General features: G+C 25.9%; 1 protein-coding gene and 2 long non-coding RNA genes across 6 annotated transcripts; 1 reads left to right on the plus strand and 2 right to left on the minus strand.

Annotated features, from left to right (window-relative positions):
* The first annotated feature begins 2,076 nt into the window (after positions 1-2,076).
* Positions 2,077-15,848, plus strand: LOC113789531 (uncharacterized). Its single transcript, XM_075819481.1, has 5 exons — positions 2,077-3,193; positions 10,754-11,892; positions 11,984-12,287; positions 12,394-13,842; positions 15,771-15,848. The coding sequence occupies exons 2-5, from the start codon at positions 10,871-10,873 to the stop codon at positions 15,846-15,848; spliced, it is 2,853 nt and encodes a 950-aa protein (XP_075675596.1). The 5' UTR covers positions 2,077-3,193; positions 10,754-10,870.
* A 1,287-nt stretch (positions 15,849-17,135) lies between these two features.
* On the minus strand, positions 17,136-19,542 carry LOC142644882 (uncharacterized). 4 transcript variants are annotated; one of them, XR_012846059.1, is made up of 9 exons: positions 19,153-19,542; positions 18,951-19,044; positions 18,832-18,886; positions 18,678-18,776; positions 18,181-18,306; positions 17,911-18,124; positions 17,730-17,854; positions 17,460-17,673; positions 17,136-17,403 (listed from the first exon to the last, which is right to left on the minus strand). It is a non-coding gene; the product is annotated as an uncharacterized LOC142644882 (long non-coding RNA). The 4 variants fall into 4 exon arrangements; XR_012846060.1 differs by having other exon boundaries at positions 18,832-18,874; positions 19,153-19,539; XR_012846058.1 differs by having other exon boundaries at positions 18,947-19,044; positions 19,153-19,535.
* Positions 19,543-20,330: 788 nt separating this feature from the next.
* Positions 20,331-21,454, minus strand: LOC142644883 (uncharacterized). Its single transcript, XR_012846061.1, has 3 exons — positions 21,091-21,454; positions 20,801-21,019; positions 20,331-20,737 (listed from the first exon to the last, which is right to left on the minus strand). It is a non-coding gene; the product is annotated as an uncharacterized LOC142644883 (long non-coding RNA).
* Between the last annotated feature and the right edge of the window lie 10 nt (positions 21,455-21,464).

Genomic DNA, 21,464 nt, shown 5'->3' on the forward strand with positions numbered 1-21,464 from the left:
AATCGAAAAAACAAAACAAAGAAACTTGGATTGAATTCTTGGTGTGTGTGTGTTTTTCACTTTATTTATTGATGTGTTGTATTTTTTTAAAAAAAGCATCTTTCGTTCAGGTTTTTTAACAACATCCATTTTATCCCAATCGATGCTCTTTTTCATCATCATCATCATCAATGATGCTCGATAGATAATCACCATTTACACACACACACACACACACATCAGCAAATCGTTAATAGCCAATGAATCGAAATTTTTTTAAATTCATTTCACGTAATATTTTTCTTTTGGGAAGAAGAAGATGAAGAAGATAAAACAAACCACTGATTGGTGATCAAACTGAAGAATAACAATCCAACAAAGAAAAAACATCCAAACATCTCACCAATCGATGATAAGATGAATGTATTTTTTGTTTTCTCGGGAAATCCTGTTCTCGTTTTCATCCAAAAACAATAATAATTTTCAAGAGAGAAAAAAATTTCATTTTTCAACAACCAGAAACAAAAATCGAATCAAACTATGAAGCAACAAAATCGATTCTATTTTTAAGTGATAAATTGATTTTTTCTGAAGAAAAAAATTCCTGAATTTCCCGTGAAAAAAAAAAACAACACTGATTCATAATCATTTCGATATTTATATATACCATTTTTTTTTCAAAATTCATTCAATTTGTGATTGTTGTTGTTGTTGTTGTTGTTTTTAAAATGATTTTTATTATTATTAATTTTGTTGTATTTTTTTATAATAAAATAAAAATTTTTTAAAGAAACAAAAATCTCTGGTTTTAATTTTTAATTTACAAATTTATAATTACAATACCATTTGTGTTGGCCATCTTTTTTTCCAATGCAATTTTCATAATTACATTTTTGTATATATCCTGACTTTTGTTTTGTTTTGTTTTGTTCGAATAATATTATTCATATCCATGAACATCATCTTATTATTTAATATAATTCACCCACATCATCATCATCATGATCAAGCATGCAAGCCAACTGATGACGATAATGGTGATGACATCAACAGAAGCCCTTAACCAAAATCAACCAACCAAAATAGTAATCATTGTGAATCTCATGGGAAAAAACTGAAATTCATAATGTTTCAGTTTTGATATGTGATTGTAATCCGGGTAAATGATAATAACAAAAAAAAAAAAAAAAAAATGTTTGATTATGATGATGGAGATGTTAAAAAAGAAAAAGAAAATATTTCTGTGGAAATCAACCGGAAAATGAAAAGAAAGTGGGAAGAAAAAAAAAACAATGATGATGATGATGATGACCCGAATAAACAAAAATAGATATTTTTCCAAAATGATTCATTAAATAAACATCTTTTATTTTTCCATTATAATAATTATGATGCGATTGAATAAATCATAAACGAAACAAACAACAACAGAAAAACGTGTGTGTGTTAAATGGGAAAATAAATCATAAATGTAATATACTGTTGTTGATATGATTTATATGATGATGATATTTTTGTAAAACAAAAATTTTAAAAATAAAATTTTCGTTTTTGTAAATATGATTACAACAATTATTGGAAATATCCAGATAAAAAAATCGGAAGTATGTAATAAATAGAATTGCTGTTGTTGCTGATCGAAAAAAAAAGTTTTCTAAAAAAAAAATTCCTGTAATTTAATAATAGATCCATTGCAATCATTTGGATTTTTGTTTTGTTTTTTGATTTTATTAAAAATGAAAAAGAATCCCATAAACAACAACAAGAATATAATTTCTCATTGTTTTTTCCCTCTTTTTTTTTTTGTTATTACTTTTCTTCACTGTATTTTTTTTTTCGTTGCAAATAGAGAGAATTTGATATACCGAAAAAAAGGATTGCGTTTGCGCCAAAACTTCAATTCGCAATTTTTTTTTTCTTGGTAATTGCGAAGAAACATTGGATGAACATTGGATGAAAATTCAGATATAGAATATGTCTGTGTAACATACACAGACACGCACAGACAGACAGAATAAAAATTGCTAAGATCATGTTTGTTTGCGTGAATGTGAATGAATGAATGAATCATTCTGCAATGAATTTCATACTTTCTTTCTTCAAACTTCTTTTCATTTCAACAAAAAGTCTTTCGATTTTGTTCAGTTCAATTCAGTTCAAATAAGTTTAAATTTGAATTAAATCGGTTTTATTTTTGTGTTTATGTTGAAACAGTGAAAAAAATAGATTCACAACAACAACAACAACAACAAAAAATGTGAATAAAAATTCTGGCCTTTTTTTTCTCACTATAGTTTTGCATTTTTATTTTCTTATTTTATTATGCTGGTGATCCAAAAAAAATCGATAAATAAATCGAAAAGAATTTAATCCATTGAAGATTGTATTTGATTATTATTTTATTTTTTCACATAATCTACTTACAAATTCATCATCATCATCATCATCGATTTCAGAGGAAACGAAAAATGTTTTTCTCAACTTGTCAAGATTTTGTTTTTGTCAAAAGATTCTTCCATATATATTTTTTTTCACTGTGAAAATTCTGTGAAAAATAAATTAATGATTTTTCAAAATAATTTTTCATTTGTTTAGTTGACAACCACTAACCATCATCATTTTGTTTTTTGTTCAAAATCAGAAAAAAAAGTTACTGTTGTTTACGGGCCAACAAATTATAATTTTTAGACAACTTGAACAACAACAACAACAACGAGGAAAACAATCCAAACATCTCAAATGTCAAAAGAAATTAAATATTCTTGTTTTGGGAAATTCAGAAACATATTTTTTTTCAAATGTTGTTTTTCTAAAATTTCAATTGCTATCATCATCATCATCCTCCAGAACCATAACTTTTCCATCAACATCTTTTTTTTCATTTTGATAATTGCATATTTGTAATCATTGAATTTACACATCTAAATAAATAATTATTATGTGGTGTGTGTGTGTATGTGTGTTTGCGTGAATCATGATAAATTTATGCAGAATTTTCTTTTAACATTGTGTTTTCAACGACAAACAAAAAACAAGTATTTAATTAGCTTATTCTTTTCTTCTTTCCTTTGATGTTATAGTTTTGGTTTGGTTTTTTGTGTTCCCGGTTATCCAGTTTTCTGTTTTTTTTTCTGTTTTTTTGTTTTTCTCATCCTGTTATCTCTTTCTCTTCATCGTTGCCATCCAATCAATTTGATGATAATTGATTTTAAATGTAAGTTGAAATGCAAAACAAAAAAAAACAAAAAAAAACACAAAATTCAAATTAATCAGCATGATTGATTGATTGATTGATTGAAATCAATTTCAAATTAATTTGATTATTCATTACTGTCAAACAACAAAACATTGAAGGAATGGAAGATAAACATCAAAATTGCCAAATTCAACAAAAAAAATTGTTGTGAATAAATCAAAAAAAAAAAACAAAAAACAAAAAACGGTTGAATAAATGTAACAAGAATTTGGTTTTCTTCTTTTTCGATTCTCTCTCTGTGTGTGTGTGTGTGTCTTGTCACATTAAATTTTAAAATTTCTTTTACCACAAACATTTATCTTCATTTGTCAGCTTTGTTTCTGTTGTTTTTTTTTGATGGAAAAATCATTTTTTTTTCACATATTTGATATGTTTTTAGTCGAAAATTTTCTTACAATACACAACACACAAACATAGTTAATCATTTATGAATATCGTTTTATAAATATCAGTTATTTGAATAAATTCTACAAGAATATTCTGCGGTTTAGATGAATTTCAATACCCAATTCGTCGTTTGTAAGCGCTACATAAGCTCACACAAAACTATTAATCAAATCATTGATCTGTAATGAATCGATCAATAGTTTTTTTTTGCAAATCAAAAATTATCGAGAATAAATAAATAAATAATGAAAACCAAGACCTGAAGGCATGATTGAAGGAATATTAAATGTAAAGAAGAAGAAGAAGAAAAATATGAAATGAAATGAATTCTGTAATAGTAATATTCCAATTGAATGATTGAATACCAACCAACCAACCAATCAACCAACGAAACAAGAAAAAGAAAAATCCCAATTTCATAACAATCATATGCTAATAATAATAAATAAAAAAACAGTGTACATAATAGAAACAGATAATATTCATCAAATATATTCGATATCATATTATTATCATTTGGTAACAAACAATATGGCTTAGAAATTCTAAATAAAAATCAATCAACATTTCTTTCCTCATAAAGTTTTCTTCGTATATTGTATTTCCATTGTTTTTTCTTCACTTTGGTTAGCGCTTGTTGCTAAAAATAAGTTGTGAATAGGAAGGAAAGTAAAAAAAAAAACAAAAACAGAATAGGATTTTCATGAATTTTTCTCTCAATTTTAGGTTGTTATTGTTACCAATTTTTAAAAATATTCATGCGAAACAAAAAACAACAACAACTTTGCCTAAAGAAAATGAGTGAATGGAAGAAGAAGGAAGCGAAAAAAAAACTTTAAAAAAATTCCATAGAAATTTCCCTATTCGTTTTCTATTCATTCAATATTATCATCATCATCATCATCATCAACATGTGTGTGATGTAATAATTAATTGGAAAAAAAGAAGAAAAAAACCCGATCTGATATGTGATATGGGTTACACAACAGAACACACGCACCTTATTCTGAGCATCAACAGCAAACAAGCAAAACAAGATTTTAAATTCAATTAAAAATTATTGATATGCAAAAAATTGTATTAAAAATTTTCTGATGAAATTCCAAAGAATAACGAATGAGAAAGAAACAAGAAGCTTTTTTCTTTTTTTTTCATTATTGCATAATATATGAAATACACTGAAATGAAATTAAAGATTAGTTACATTATCCATATAATTTTATGGTTTGGTTTTTAGAAAAAAGGTTTATCAAAGTTAATAATAATAATAATAGAGAAATTTGTATGAATTCCAAGGAATGTTGCTGATGCTGATGCTGTAGTTGATAATTGAATAAAAATTTTTTTTTCGGTTTGTCAAAACTAACCCAAACTTCATAGGAATTTGCGTGCGCGAATAACATTAATTGATTTTTTTTTCTTTTGAAAAGAAATTTTCACACCCTTTTCACACATTCAATCAATGATTGTTTTTTTTTTCTTCATTTTATCGAAAAAAAAAAAAAATTTCCTAATTCATTTTTGGCGGGCTTTTTTTTATCCACATGAATTTTTCATTCCCAATAAATGTCAAAATAATTTTTTTTTTCTACATACAAAATATTCCTTTGCCATAAATATTCTGTTCATGTAAATTTTCTGGAACAAATTCATTGTAGCCAACGGAATATGCAATGGACCCAAAAAAAATGGATTATACACACGCATTACAGTTTGAGTTTGAAAAATTCCATAATTATAAATTCTCTTTTTATTTTATATATAATGTAGCTGTAAATTTAATTATAATAAAAGAATTTATAATCAAAAAATAAATAAACAATAAAATGTTTATGATAATTGTTTTTTTTCTCATTATCATTATGATGATAATGTGGTTTTTACTCGAAAATAAATATATAGTAAAATAATCCTATAGATTTGAAATTAATTTTCAAAAGAAAAAACACAAAATCTACTTTAACTCTTTACTTTTCTTTACAATTCAAAGTTGTAAAGTTTAAAAATTTTCAGCTTGAATTATTCGCAATGAATAAACGAATGTTTTTTCATATTCTACAAGTTTAGGTGAAAATGAAATGCCCTAAATTTCTCGAATAAAATCAAGAAAAATTCTTTGAAACTTTTATCATCATCATCATCATTTACTTTGTATGTTTGTGAAAAAAAAGATTAATGTTTTCATCATTAACAAACGCGAACGAACAAACGGAAAAAAAATTGTCATCATTAAATTATTTCAAGTTAAAAAAAATGATTAACATCCTTATCGTCATTATTATCATCTTCGTCATCATCATGTGATTTGAAATTGAAAAACAAACAACAATAAAAAACACCTTAAAAACAAATGAAAAGTTTCAATGATGATCATTATCATTATCATTTTTTTTGAAATGAGAGATTATTTACAATAAATATAAATATGAATTCATATACAGTTTTTTCAGTAAAAGTTTTTTTTCCCATTCCATTCATAAATATTTCAAATTCCTTGTATGAAAACATTGAATATTTTGTTTTTTTTGTTTTTGTTTTTATTGAAAATAAATAAAAATAAATATAATTTCGAAAAAATTCTGGAATTTTTCAATATATGAATTGCTTGCTTTTTGATTGATGAAAAGTGTGGTGAATAAAAAAAAAAGAGTTGAAAAGAAAAATTTGTATTTACATTAAAGCAACCCAAACAGCCAACCAACCAACCAAACAGATAAATAAACAAACAAACAAACAAATGAAAAGTAGCAAAAAAATAAAAATTCCAATTATATTTTTAGATTCATTTTTTAACCCTTTTATTTATTCTATAATGACATTCGGATGAAATTTGATTCCGTTTGATATTTTTTTATATTTTTTTTTTGTTATGAAAACAAAACGACAAGAATGATAGCTAGTGAAAAAAGAGTGACATATATACAAAACAGCTTGAAGCAATTGAGAAAAAAAAATACTTTTTTTTATATTTTGCATTTGAAATAAAAATGAAAAAAAAAATGAAATTGGGACCTACATTGAGCAAAAAGAGAAGACAAAATTTTTTTCTCTAAATGTTGAATTGAATTTGAAAAAAACCAAAAAAAAAATTATAATGACCAAAATGGTCGACATTCTAATTTCATTTACTTTTATCATCATCAACAATGTCAAAATAATAATAATAATAATAATGATTTAGTTTTTTTCCTTTTTACATTATTTAAATTTTTTGAGAAAATTTCCCGGGAAAATGAAAATATTTCCAAAAAAAAATAATGAATTCAATATCACATACGTATACGAATTTAACCTTTGTTTGACTTATCTGAACCAAAAATTTAAAAAAAAACAAAGATGCTAAACCCCTTATCTATTCACCAGAAGATTTACTTCAAGAAAAAAAATAGAATCTTATCATATTGAATGAGATAATGTGGAATGAAACAAACAAACAACAACAACGAAATTCCGAATAAAGAAATCATCATTATGATGATGATGATGATGACAATATTGTTAGTTAGTTTGTTCATTGAAATGTGTTTACTTTTTCATTGATATATTTGTTGTTGTTGTTGTTGTTGTCGTTGGATCACCATCAATCTTTTACTTTTCAATTTGCTTTTATTTACATCTAGAATCCAACAACGACAACAAGATAGAATAAAAAAAGCAATGCATAATTTCCAGTATAACTTTCATGTGTGTGTGTAAATTACACTATAACTATACTTATAACATTTTTTTTATCATCTATATTTAGCTGTTGTTGTTGTTGTTATCGTCATTTCAACTCCCCACACACAAAAAAAAAAAAAAGAAAAAAGAAAACATCATTTCATCAATTGATTGTAGTGAATCAACAACAATAACCAAAAATAAAAAAGTCATGAATATTTTATGTGATCATAGAGAATTTTGGCCATCATTGTCGCCATCATTATCATCATCATCATCATCACTGTTCATTCAGTTTCGATTTATTGTCTAAAAATTCTTTTTTTTTGCCTTCTTCATCGTTCACATCATCATATAATTTTACTATACGATTTCCAATATTCAATGTATTCTTTTTTTTTGCCCCTTTTTTTTCCGTATCTCTATGTTAATGTTTGTCAATGTGTAAAAGTTTGTTTGTGTGTTGAATTTCCTATAATGAGTAGTGTTATAATAATAATAATAATAATAATAATAATCATTATTTTCCATTAGAAGTTATTTTTTTTTTGGCACTTTCATCACTTGTTGTTGTTGTTGTTGTTGTTTATTATTGTTATTTTGTCTATCATAAACATTTCCTCTTCTTTTGTCGTTGTCGTTGTTATTGTACGGAAAATAGATAATGTTATTTATAGATCAAATAGCCAATGGCAACCTAATTTCCTATTTTTTCTTTTCCTTCTTTCCATTTATTCGCACTTTAAAATGATTGAAAATTCTGATGTAATTTATTTTCTTTCTTACTTACTTTCTTTTTTCAATTGGAGGAAAAAAAACATTTAACATTTTACAAATGTTAACATCCATAAAGAAAAGAATCATTCCAAAAATACACCGAAATTATTGTTAAATATCAAAAAAAAAAATGATCCATAATTTTCATTTTTGAACATGTTTTTCCGGGGAGTTTTCTTTTCTTGTTTTTCATTGACAATTCTCAAAAATGTACAATATATAATTCAATGAACAAATTGAAATCATATATATTCATTTTTTTCTAGTGCAATTCTGCAATTTCTCTCTGTTGAAAATCTTTATTATTTGACAAACTAATAAAATTTAGAAGAAGAAAAATACAAATTGATTGAAACATATATCGATATATTAAAAAAAAAATTATTGATTCAATTTCGGTTGAATTGTTTTTTTGTTTTCATTAGAAATTTTCATTATTATTAGAAAATCAAATGAAAATGTTGGCTTCACTGCCAAAATTCATTTTCCAATCAAATAAATAAATATAAAAAAAAGGTGTACTTTTGATTCACTTCATAAAGCACTTTTAATTTGTAACATGTATTTTTTCCTGTTAATTTTTCTCTTGTTGTTGTTATGGGAAAAAGCGGAAAAAAATTGAAAGGAAATATAAAATGCTGATCAGATTAAAGAAGAAAAAACATGATTTTCAATTAAACAAGAATGTCAAATGAGAAAAAAAAAGAAAAAACATAAATTCCAATGCAAATGTTTATTTGAATATCAAATCAGTATTGAATTGTTACAATTTTTGATTCAACAACAACAAAAAACTAATTTGATGAATGAGAATTTAATGTTTGTTTGATTTTCAGGAGTAAAAAAAGGTGAATTTTTTTCTATTCTACCTTAACAAATAAACAGATAAATTTTTGAGGAAAAATTATTCGGAAATTAGTAAAATTTTGTATGTTTCAAAAAAAACATTATTATCAAATTGTAATAAAATGATAATTAGAATTTACTTGAATATAACAATGAAAATATAACAATTGTAGCGAACTAAACTTTGTAAAAAAAAAAAATTATTTGTATAATTTGACAGAAAAACATGTTAGGTGAAAAATTCTTTTCTCTTTTTTTTTGACAATGCAATTCAATGTTTATATGTGAAGATGAAGAAGAAAAGGAAAAAACGAAAAAATGCACCTGAAAAAAACAAAGCCATATTTGTGTTGAAATAGAGAGGAAAAAAATAGAAAAACATTAATTTTAAATTAAATCAAAATTCTTTACAATCGAAATTTTTTTTTTCTTTTTTTTCAAATCTATAAATGTGAAACCTAATATGTATCACCAATAATGTAAAATGATGATGATGATGGTGGGTGTCGTTTGTTTTGTTTGTTAAAAATTCCATGTTTTCCAAATGTTTTTGTTATTCAACTTTAAAATCAAAAATTACCTTTGATTCGGGATTCTTTTCTTTTTTGCTTTTTGTTTTTTGCTTTTTTTGGAAACAAAATCTGTCAAATTATTTGATATCATTAGCAGAAGAAGAAACACATTATTTCATCATTGATTAATAATTAATTTTTCGAGTAAATGTCTTTGATGTAACATTTTTGTAACATTTTTCAAATTAGTTTCATTGTGAAATAAAAAAAAGACCTATTTTTTCAAAGAATTATCAAAATGAAAAGAACAACAACAAACTTGAAAACAAATTAGGAAGAGAAAAAATAATATGAAAAATGATATTCCTACCGACAACAAAAACAACAACAAAATGATGAAATTTTAGATGCTAAAATCATTGTGTAAATGCCATTGAAATGATAATGATGTTTCAATTTTTGCAAACAAAACAACAAAGAAAAAACATTGAAATTCAAAACAACAAATGAGAGAATGAAAAAAATAACCGGGGAAAAAAATAACATCATATTTCCATCATATTTTTTTATTATTACAATCTGGATGATCATTGTTATCAACCAAACAAAACACAAAAAAAATGATTACAAATGGATGTTACAAAGGCAAATGAAACAATCATATTTTTCTCATTATTTATTGAAGATTGTTGAAAAAAATAAAACATACACATCATATTTATGGATGCATTCTTCATTCATTTTTTGTTGTTGAACTGAACTGAACTGAACTAAACAACAACAACAATAAAATAGAAAAGTGTAAAGAAGTGAATATTCTTTCTTCTGCTTTTGTTTTCTTGGTATTTATGTTTACTACATCGTAAATTTAAATTGAAAAACTTTTTTCTGTTTTTGTTTACGTGTAAATTGGTACATTAGATTCATCAGTTTTTGAATCGAAAAAAAACAAAACAAATTCCGATCATCAACATAATTGGATTCCATCCTTGGATTCCTGTATGAAACAAAGAAAAAATACAGCTAATTTTGTCCATTTTTTCAATCATCATCATCATCATTCGTTTTTCTAATAGTAATTCTAACAGGAATTTATTTATTGATTTTATTGACTAATTTGGATAATTGCCAATTTTACCTTTGTTTCTTAATTAAACAAATTAGATTACAACGGAAAAAAATAAAATTTCTTAAATGTCTTTGGAGAATCTAATTTTCTGTTGTAGTGGATAGATTTGTATTGTTACAATTTCTTCTTACACTTTATGATTGCTTTTTGCTGATAATTCATTTTCTCATCATATTTTTATTTTGTTTAATTTTATTTTTAAAATAGAAAAAATATAGTATACCACCATTGACAATCGATTATTATACATCAAATTCACGTATTGATTTGCTTATAACCAATAGCCTTGAAAAATATGAATTTCGATTCCAAATATGATAAATAATGACTCAGGTTTTTACTGTTGAATCCTTATCAATGGCAGAATCAGCGAAAAATTTTGTCGATACAGGATCGATTATTGCTGATTCATTATCATCAATATTAACATCAACATTAACACCATCATTATCATCATCATCATCATCATCATTATCAACAGCGGCAATGATGATAAATAATGATCAAAATGAAAATTTTACAAAAAATATGAATAATGATGATAATACTATTGAATTATTTGAATCGATATCCGATTTTACAATACAGAATATAATATATTCAATACTTTATTCAACAGTATCATTAGCCGCAATCGGTGGTAATGGTATTGTTATCTATTTGATTGTAAATTTTCGCCGAAATCGTCGTTCAGTAACCGATCTATTTATATTAAATTTAGCTATTGGTGATTTATTGATGGCAATATTATGTATACCATTTACATTTACAGCTAATCTATTATTCCATGCATGGCCATTTGGTTCATTAATGTGTCGTTTAGTATCATATGCTCAAGCAGTATTTGTATTTATTTCGGCATATACATTGGTTGCAATCAGTATTGATCGTTATATTGCCATTATTTATCCATTAAGGCCACGTATGACTAAACGTCATAGTCAATATTTGGTTTTATTTGTATGGATAGTAGCCCTTTTAACACCATTACCAACTGCCTTATTATCACGATTAATGTTACAATCATCATCAACATCAAATATCGATCATAATAATAATATTATGGTTGTTGATATTGATCAAACAAATGTATCGCATTCATTATCATCATCATCATCGCCTATATCATTTGTATCAACCGTAAATTCAACATTTAAATCAAATAATGATCAATCATTACAACAATCAAATAATAATAATAATGAACAATATTCAAATGATTTAGATGGAATAAATGAATCAAACGAACAATCATCATCATTATTATCATTTGATTTATCAAATATTTTATCGACAAAAATATTAAAACATTCAGAAATTGTAAAGCTAAAAAATTCATCATTAAGGTAAGAATCACGAAAAAAAAGTGAATTCATTTTTTTCTTCTGTTTTGTTTTGTTTCCTTTTTAACTTATTCAATATATTAATATTCAATAGTAATGAAAATATTTTATGGATGACAAAAGAATCGGAATCATTTGTTAATAATTTTAATGATAATGATAATGATAATGATCATAATAATAATAATAATAATGCATTCATTTGTCAAGAAGATTGGAATAATAATCAAGAATATCGTACATCATATTCAGTATTATTAATGATATTACAATATATTTTACCATTTACTGTATTGGTTTTTACATATACACGTATTGGATTAATGATTTGGGGTAGACAAACACCAGGTGAACGTGATGGTGGACGTGATGCACGTATTGCTGCATCTAAACGAAAGGTAATTTACAATTAGTAGTAGATAATTTAAAAAAAAATGATTAATTAATCATGATTGAAAACAATGATTTTTCTTTTTCTTTTTTCTAACCCATTTTTGTTTAAAGATGGTAAAAATGATGATTACCTGTGTGGTTGCATTCACATTATGTTGGTTACCATTAAATATATTCATTATAATTGGTGATCATTATCCAGATATTTATCAATATGATCATATTGAATATGTATGGGTTGCATGTCATTGGTTAGCAATGTCACATGCATCATATAATCCATTTATTTATATTTGGATGAATCAAAGATTTCGTAATGGTTTTCGTTTTGTTCTACAACGTTGTTTTTGTAGATATCGCTGTTGTCCACGTTCATTATCGATTAATAATAATAATGGTGGTGGCGGCGGCGGCAGAAATGATGGTGGTGGTGGTGGTTGTGGTCAAGGTGTCACAAGTAATACATTAAATAATATTCATAATAATAATAATCGTCATAATATTGATGGTGATTTAGCAACTACAATCGGTATTGGTGGTGCTGGTAATGGTAATGGTAATAATAATTGTGGTTGTAGCATCGGTGGTATTAGTGCTGATAATAGTAATCATCAAATAACATTAAATAATAATCAACAACAACAACAACAACAACAAACTACAATTATAATTACCGATAATGATAAAAGTTTAATGAGAAATGGTCAAAATAATGGTAATTATCATTGTAAAAAGCATTATCGAAAAGCATCTCAGCAACAACAACAACAACAAAAATCACAAACAACAACAACAATGAAAAATAAACGTTCATTTTCAATGACAGTTGCTGTAAATTATTTTAATCCACAATTATTTAATCGTTATTCTTGTAATAATAATCATAATGATCATAATCATAAATCCAAAATACACAATGGACGATTAAAGAAAAATGATCAATTATTAAAAATGGAACAACAACAACAACAACAACAACAACAACAACAACAATCATTATCATCACCATCATCATCATCATTATTATTATCATTGAAAAATATTAATGGTAAGGAAAAATTGTGTCAAACAAAATCAGAAAAAATCGATACTATTATTGTCAATATGGATAATCAGATTAACAACAACAACAACAACAACCACAACCGCAACAACAATAACAATCAAAATGATACAGCTATTGATATTAATGATGGAAATTTTAAAACTTTACCATTACCATCATCATCATCATCATCATCATCAACATCATTATCAACAACAACAACAACACCAACAACAACAACAACAAAATCATGTCAATCGAAGTTTTTTTCCATTATAAAATCTAATCGTATTTTAACTAAAGTTTTATTATTATCATCATCATCATCATCATCATCATCATCGACAACAACAACACCATCAACAACAACAAAAACATTGAATAAATTTAATTTAAAAAGAAAAAATAATGAAAATAAACAGAATCGACAACAACAACAACAACAACAACATACAAACAATTCAAATAATAATAATAATCATTTGAATTTGAATGAAAATAAAAATTCTTTTTTTGTTTATTCTTTTTTTTTGCTTCGTTTATCACTCCTTTTTTTTCGGAATTTTTCTCGATATTCCAAGCGAAAGAAGAAGGAAATTTACATCAAATAATAATTTCATTAGATTTGAATATATATTTTTCATTTTGAATGAATCGATTTTTTTATATTTCTTTGGTTTGATCATTATCATTATCATCATCATTATTATCGTCATCATCAAAGATGATTGTCGTTGTCGTTGTCGTCGTCGTTGTCGTTGTTTTTCGTTATGCTCGGAATCGAATTCCGAAAAAAATAAGTATCGATAGTATCGATTTATTTTCATTGCTCTCATTATATGGTTTTACATGGGTTTGGTTTTCATCAATTGTCATTGTCGTTATACATTGATGTTTCGAAAAACAATTAACACAACAACCATAATGAATTTGTTTTTAAAACAAATCAAAAAAAAACCAGAATCAAATCGAATGAATGAAACCAGAAAATAATGATGGATTCAAAATGTGGAAACAAACAAACAACAACAACAAAACAATTCTGGTTATCATCTTAATATAGCGGAAAACAAAGAATCGATTGAATTTTTTTTTTTAGAGAAATTTTGCCAAAATTGTTGTTGTTGTTGTTGTTCATCAATGCTCATTATTTTAAATGATGATAATAATAATAATAATAATCAAACAATCGATCGATCGTAATTCATATGGATTCTTGTTTCGTTTGGTGCTTTACACTCGAAATCAATGTTGATGAGCCGATGATGTTGGTAATTTGAAAGAAGTAAATAAAATAGGAACAACATCTTGATGTTCAACAACAACAACAACAACAAGATTCTTAATCAAAGTCTACTTAAAAAAAAGAAGAAGAATTTCCTCATTATTTTGAAGAATTTTTCCTTTTTCTTTTTCTTTTTTTTTTTGTTGAAAAAAATAAACTTTTGATTTTAAGTTATTTAGTATTTCATCATCATTTGAAATCTTTGAAATCTTCAAAAAAAGAATTTTCTTCAAAAAAAAAAAATCAATCGAAATTCAAAATTTTCGATCATCTTGAAATATATTTGTAATCTTCTGAAATTCTTTTTGGAAATCAAAACGCACTTGATTATCAATTTTTTTTCTTCATTGACATGATTAAATTAATTTGATTGTTATGTTGAAAATGATTTTTGTTTTTTCCAAAATCCAATTTTAGATATGTAAATTATTTGAATATTTGAAAATTGATTTTAAAAGCAAACATTCAATTCAATCTTCAAGTCGTCAGTGCTTTTTTTTTTTGTTGAAAACATCCGCCAAATCTGAATCACAAAGTTGAAAACAGAAGGAGCAGAGACCCGAAAATTCTCGTGTTCAACAACATTTCTTCATTTCGCTAGAAATTTTTTTCTTATTCTTCTTTCTTTTTCCTTTTATATCTGTCATGTCGAACATAATCACAAAGAAAACACACACTGATTATTGTCGAAGGAATATTCCTAATCATCGTCATCAATCATTCATTAGAATTCAAAATAATTTTTTTTTTTCCAAATGACGATGATTTCCAAATAATGTTCTTAACATTTTCACTATTTTTATTTTTCTTAGAATTCTTTTCTTTTCTTTTTTTTCAATTTTCTTTGATTGAAAAATTTCCAAATTTTTTTTATAATCACTCTTTTTTTCATTAAAAATTCTTTAGAAATTTTAGTTTTTTTTGTTGGCATTTCAATTTTCGTCAATTTTTTCTTTTGTTTGTTTAGCAAACAACAAAATTTATTTATTTATTTTTTTTTTTTTTTTGGAAAATCAAAATAATCTCTCTCTTACATTATCCTATTTTGTTTTTCTTCACTGCTGATGTTGTAATTTTGTAAAAATAAGATCAAATAACAATACAAAAAAAAAATAAAGTTACAAATTTAAAATCTGATTATGATCGATTGATTTACAGAGCAAGCTTAAATTTAAGCTTAAACAACAACAACAACAACAGCAACCAGATTACGAAACATCTTTTTTTAAAACATAATATTCAAAGGGTTTAAAGATTTTAATCGTAAGAAATCGATTCCCGAGAAAAAATCAGCAACAACGAAAACGTTTTTAAATTGCTTCATTTTGTTTAGTGCAATGTTTATAATGAACCTTGCGGGTATGATGAATTTCTTAATGGATTTTTTTTTTTTAAATAAATAATCATCATTTTTCTCTATCTATGTTTGTCGATGTTGTTGTTTTTTTTTTTGTCGTTGTCGTCATCATCATTGATTTCCTTACTTAGAAATGGCATTTGTGGCTTGTATATATACGGAAAATCTATTTATTCAGTGTGTAGGTGTTTGTGTCCTTAAGAAAGTGAATTGAATTTCGGTGTTTGTGTCTGTGTATGTGTGTTTAGGATGCAAATGATGGAAAAAGATGAAAAATATTTAATAATAAAGTATAAAATATTATGCATATTTTTAGATGATAAACATACATGAATGAAAATGAAAATGAAATTCTTTAGGTTTTATCGAATAATTTTTTTTTTGGTTTTTTTTCTCTAGTTTAATATTTTATGCATCTTCTTTGATGCATAATTTCCGAATATCATCGTCATCATTATTTTCATTATAATTTTTGATAAACAGCAAAAAAAACACAGATGAATAAACAAGAAACAAATGATCTTCATTGTGATAATCTATTTCCTTTTTTTTTTTGTTTTGTTTTTTGTTTTGTTTTTTGTTTTTGTTTGTTTTTGGTTGACCATAATAATGAAATTCTTGAATATATTCTTGAATTCTGTTTACAATGCAAACAATCGATTATCATCATACAATCGATTGTTATGGACAACATTTTTTTTTTTTGAATCGAACGTTTTTTTTTGGTTCAATGAAAAAATTGTAGAATCGTAATGAAAATGAAAATATAATGAATTTCCCCCATCCCCAAATCATCATCATTTTTTTCTGAATGATTTAAATTCAAGTTTTACAAACTTTTTTTTTTTTTTTTGTTATTGTTCAACCGATTATTTCAATCAGATCACAGAGAGTAAAAATGTAGGGTTACATTTTTGCTGTTTTTCTGTCAGAAGGTTCCATTTTTAGGGTTTCGTCAAAAAAACCTCAATTTCTTAGCCATAATGCATTAAACCATAAAATTCCTACACCCTAATGCATAACAACATGAAATTTTTACACCCTAATGCATAACAACATGAAATTTTCACACCCAAATGCATCACACCATGAAATTTTTACACCCAAATGCATCACACCATGAAATTTTTACACCCAAATGCAATTCACACTAAATTTTACTCAAATTTAATTTACAAAAAATTTAATTTCAAAATTTTGGCATTGGCAATGGGAATTTTTAGTTTGAAAAGAGACATTTTCAACAATAGAAAGAAACATTTTTTGAAGGATTCCAATCTTTCCAATTCCAATGATAATCGCAATGATAATTGACGCCAATGTCCAATATCAGTGATTGATACCAATGTCCAACATCTATGATCGACAGCTATTGCCCATGATATCGCTTTATGTCCATTCCAACAAATGATAATGAGATATAATGGTAAATACCTGATAGAAAAAATATAAGTCGTCAGTTTGTTCAGTTCATTTATTCAATCACATACCATTCATTTCCGGGAATGATTCTAGCAGCATTTTTTTCGGTCCAAGCCAATTGAATCACAAAAATTGCTTTTTTTCGGCATCATTGATTTTTTAATATCAAATAAGACAAAGTTTAAAAATGTGATTATGTTGGAATTGGCATTGGATAAGGGCCAATGATATCGTTTCATGTCCATTCCAACAAATGATAAAATGAGATATAATGGCAAATACCTGATAGAAAAAATATAAGTCGTCAGTTTGTTCAGTTCATTTATTCAATCACATACCATTAATATCAATTCAATTAGTGGCCAATTTTGTCTGTCGACTCAATTAGATGTCCAATAGCGTCCAATATATCACTGTCCACTAATGACCGTTCCAGCGGATGATAAGATATAATAGTGAATACCTGATGGAAAAAATATAAGTTGTTAGTTTGTTCAGTTCATTTATTCAATCACATACCATTCATTTCCGGGAATGATTCTAGCAGCATTTTTTTCGGTCCAAGCCAATTGAATCACAAAAATTGCTTTTTTTCGGCATCATTGATTTTTTAATATCAAATAAGACAAAGTTTAAAAATGTGATTATGTTGGAATTGGCATTGGATAAGGGCCAATGATATCGTTTCATGTCCATTCCAACAAATGATAAAATGAGATATAATGGCAAATACCTGATAGAAAAAAAATAAGTCGTCAGTTTGTTCAGTTCATTTATTCAATCACATACCATTCATTATCAATTCAATTAGTGGCCAATTTTGTCTGTCGACTCAATTAGATGTCCAATAGCGTCCAATATATCACTGTCCACTAATGACCGTTCCAGCGGATGATGAGATATAATAGTGAATACCTGATGGAAAAAATATAAGTTGTCAGTTTGTTCATTTCATTCAATCACATATCATTCCAAATCGATGTCAAGTGTGCCGATATTCGACTGATTTAATCATATTTGTCGATCGTTTTGTCGGTAACAAAGTTTCACCCGATATCGAATTCAATAGGAAATAGTTCAGACCATGTTCTCTAATCCTAATCTAACCTAGCCTATCCTATTGTTGAACATTGTCAAACTATTCTTGATTCAGATGCCGATGAACAATAGAACCGACAAATCAATCTGGAATATGATGATAATCAATCGAATATTGTTTCGACATTCATTAGTAAAAACTTGAGAAACTAAAGTGAAAGGTATTATGGATTATATTGCAAATTTACCTGGATTATTCACTGAATGATTAACATCCATCGATCCAACCAGCAGTTTTATTATTTTGGACCAATTATTCATAGATTTTTGCCATGTCGAATTGTATGCTAAAACGAAGGAAAATTGTAATCATTTTCATGCCACTCAAAATGGTAACATTACCTTTATTGATTTATTGGAAGTGCTAATTATCACCATAATGAAACTGAAAAATAAACTTGATTAGGATTTTATTAAATGAAAGTTTATTTATAATGAAATATCATTTGATAATTACAAACTTGAATAAATGCCATCGAGAAAATGATCATTTTTCGTCGATTGCATCATCGCCCGTCCAAACAATTTTCATCAATTTCGTGGCTAATTTTTTATCTGGAAACAAATAAACGAAACAAACAAAGATAATCTTTAATCAATAAAAGTGGTTGTTCCAAAAATTCGGACCAAAATCAATGATTAAAATTGAAAAAAATAACTTACAAGATCGAGCAGAAAAAACGCGTTCGAAAAAACAACCATCAACAAAAAAAAAAAGTTCGAAATAGAATGACGAGGACAAATCGAACGTTTTACTAACATTCAATCAAAATGATTGGACGATGGAAAAGTATAGAAAATAGTTACCACTTGCCGCTAGAAAATTTTTACGAGCCGCAACACGATTTACACTATCAAAAGTGCAGACCATATTGTATTGAAAATAGTTAGCCATTTGACTATGCGCAAATGATCATTTGTCGAACTTTTGAATTTTTTGAAAAAAAAGAATGCATTATTATTTTCCATAGACTTAACATTGACAAAAATCAACAATTAATTTTATTATCGATTTTTCCAACTTGTGAATTTATGGATGTCAAAAAAGTTCAATTCTCTTGAATCGATGTACCAAATAATGAAAAATATTTTGAATTCCAAAAAGTGTGAATTAGGAAATATGTTTGACAAACCTAACATGATCCGGAACGATGCAAATAAAGATATGTTAATCCATGTTAATCACATAAGAATTCAATTGATAATTTGTTGTGAAATAAAGAAATTGTGTCGATAATTTGTTCAAAAGAAGAAAACGCGCCAAACATTGTCATGAATCGAAAGAACGGCAACAAACGTAACTTGGTCAAGAATTTTGAAAATAAGAAACAAAACCACATTGATCATACCAGAATTGTGTAGATAATTTGGTCGAAGGAAGAAAACGCGCCAAATCATTTCATGAAAAGTGAAAACGTTAAATTTACCAAACCAAGTCTAACATGGATAAGAATCTTCAAAATGTTGATACGATTCATGTTAATCATATTAAAATAGTGTTGATAATTTGTTCAAAGAAATAAAACGCGCCAAAAATTGTCATTAATAGAGAAAACATTAAATTTACCAAACCAAACTTTACACCAACTTGACAAACCTAACATGAACTAGAATCTTGAAGAATCTTGAAAATACAAATACGATCCACATTGTTCATATCACAATAGCCTCGATAATTTGTTCAAAGAAAGAAAACGCGCCAAATCATTCCATGAATTGAAAAAATGACAAATTTCAACTTGACATGAATAAGAATTTCGCAAAAGCTGTAACGATCCACATTCGTATGTCAATAGATTTTTGATTATTATTTTTTAATTGTATTATTATTTTTATTATAATCAAAATTTTATTAGACTATTTCAATGTAAAGTTTGTGAACGTTCATTTGTCAGATTTTAATGGTTTTAGACGAAAAAATAATTTCTGGAAATGAATTTTGCAACATTTTTTTTCTGTCAAAGCCAATCGAATCGCAAAAATCATTAACTTTTTTTGGAATCTTTGTTTTTTTAATATCGAATAATACCAAGTTGAAAAATGTTATAAAGTTGGAATTGGCGTTGGAGATTCTAATTTTCAAAACTAATAACATTTTTAGGAGCAAAATGAAACATTTTTTAAAAGAATCCAATTTTATAATTTTTTGGTCATACGATAAAAAAAACACATCCACTTGCTTCAATATAGTTGGAGAATTATAATTATCATGAATTTTTTTCGAAATACCAGTAACATCATCATTAATCTATTCCAAAAATAAAATAAAATCAATAATCAATATAACTATAATCAATATAATATAACAAACTTGTAAATTAAAAAATAGCCCATCATATTCATCAGCTAAATCAACACACGCTTTCCGTGTGGTAATCGGTATTTTGGATTTAAGTTTTTTTTTCAAAAGCATGAACAAATTCATAAATGCATAAACAATTCATAAACAATAAGCATCCTCGTCTAAACGTACCATGATTTCGATGAGAAAACAAAAAATAACCAAGAAAAATGCTTTTCAAAGATTAAACTATGAAATGAAGAATATTTTATGTTATTAAAATGTCTTCATAATCAATCGAACAATAATATTATATTTACATTTATAAAAAAATTGACGAAAATACAAAAAATATCCAATTTTATATGATAATTATTGAAGATTGTATAATTTATTGAATAATTGCGTCATAGAATGATAAACAATTACAAACGGATTTTTCTGTATAAAAGCATGCGCATCATATCCTAATTGTAGTGTTTCAAAATTTAGTGGACAAATTTTAGGGTAAAGTTAATTTTATGGTGTATTTTTTAATGTTCTCTCGATTTTGTGGTGTATTTTTTAGTGTTCACTCATTTCATGTGTAAAATTTAGGGTTTTTTCAACTGATTTTTTCTGTGTGATGATATGTGACAAAAAACAAACAAATACACCGAAAATGATTGACGTAAATTTGTTTTTCGAATTTTCA

The sequence above is a fragment of the Dermatophagoides pteronyssinus genome, unplaced genomic scaffold (genome assembly GCF_027571235.1).
Source record: "Dermatophagoides pteronyssinus isolate colony J.1.1.1.1 unplaced genomic scaffold, Derpt_VIB-CSIC_2022.12 sq0004, whole genome shotgun sequence".
NCBI lineage: Eukaryota > Metazoa > Arthropoda > Arachnida > Sarcoptiformes > Pyroglyphidae > Dermatophagoides > Dermatophagoides pteronyssinus.

Coding starts and splice junctions, on each gene's coding strand:
- LOC113789531 (XM_075819481.1), top strand. CDS start 10,871: ATGACTCAGGTTTTTACTGTTGAATCCTTATCAATGGCAGAATCAGCG. Junction 12,288..12,393: donor TTGCTGCATCTAAACGAAAG/GTAATTTACAAT, acceptor TTTTGTTTAAAG/ATGGTAAAAATGATGATTAC. Junction 13,843..15,770: donor AAAATAAAAATTCTTTTTTT/GTTTATTCTTTT, acceptor ATTGATTTACAG/AGCAAGCTTAAATTTAAGCT.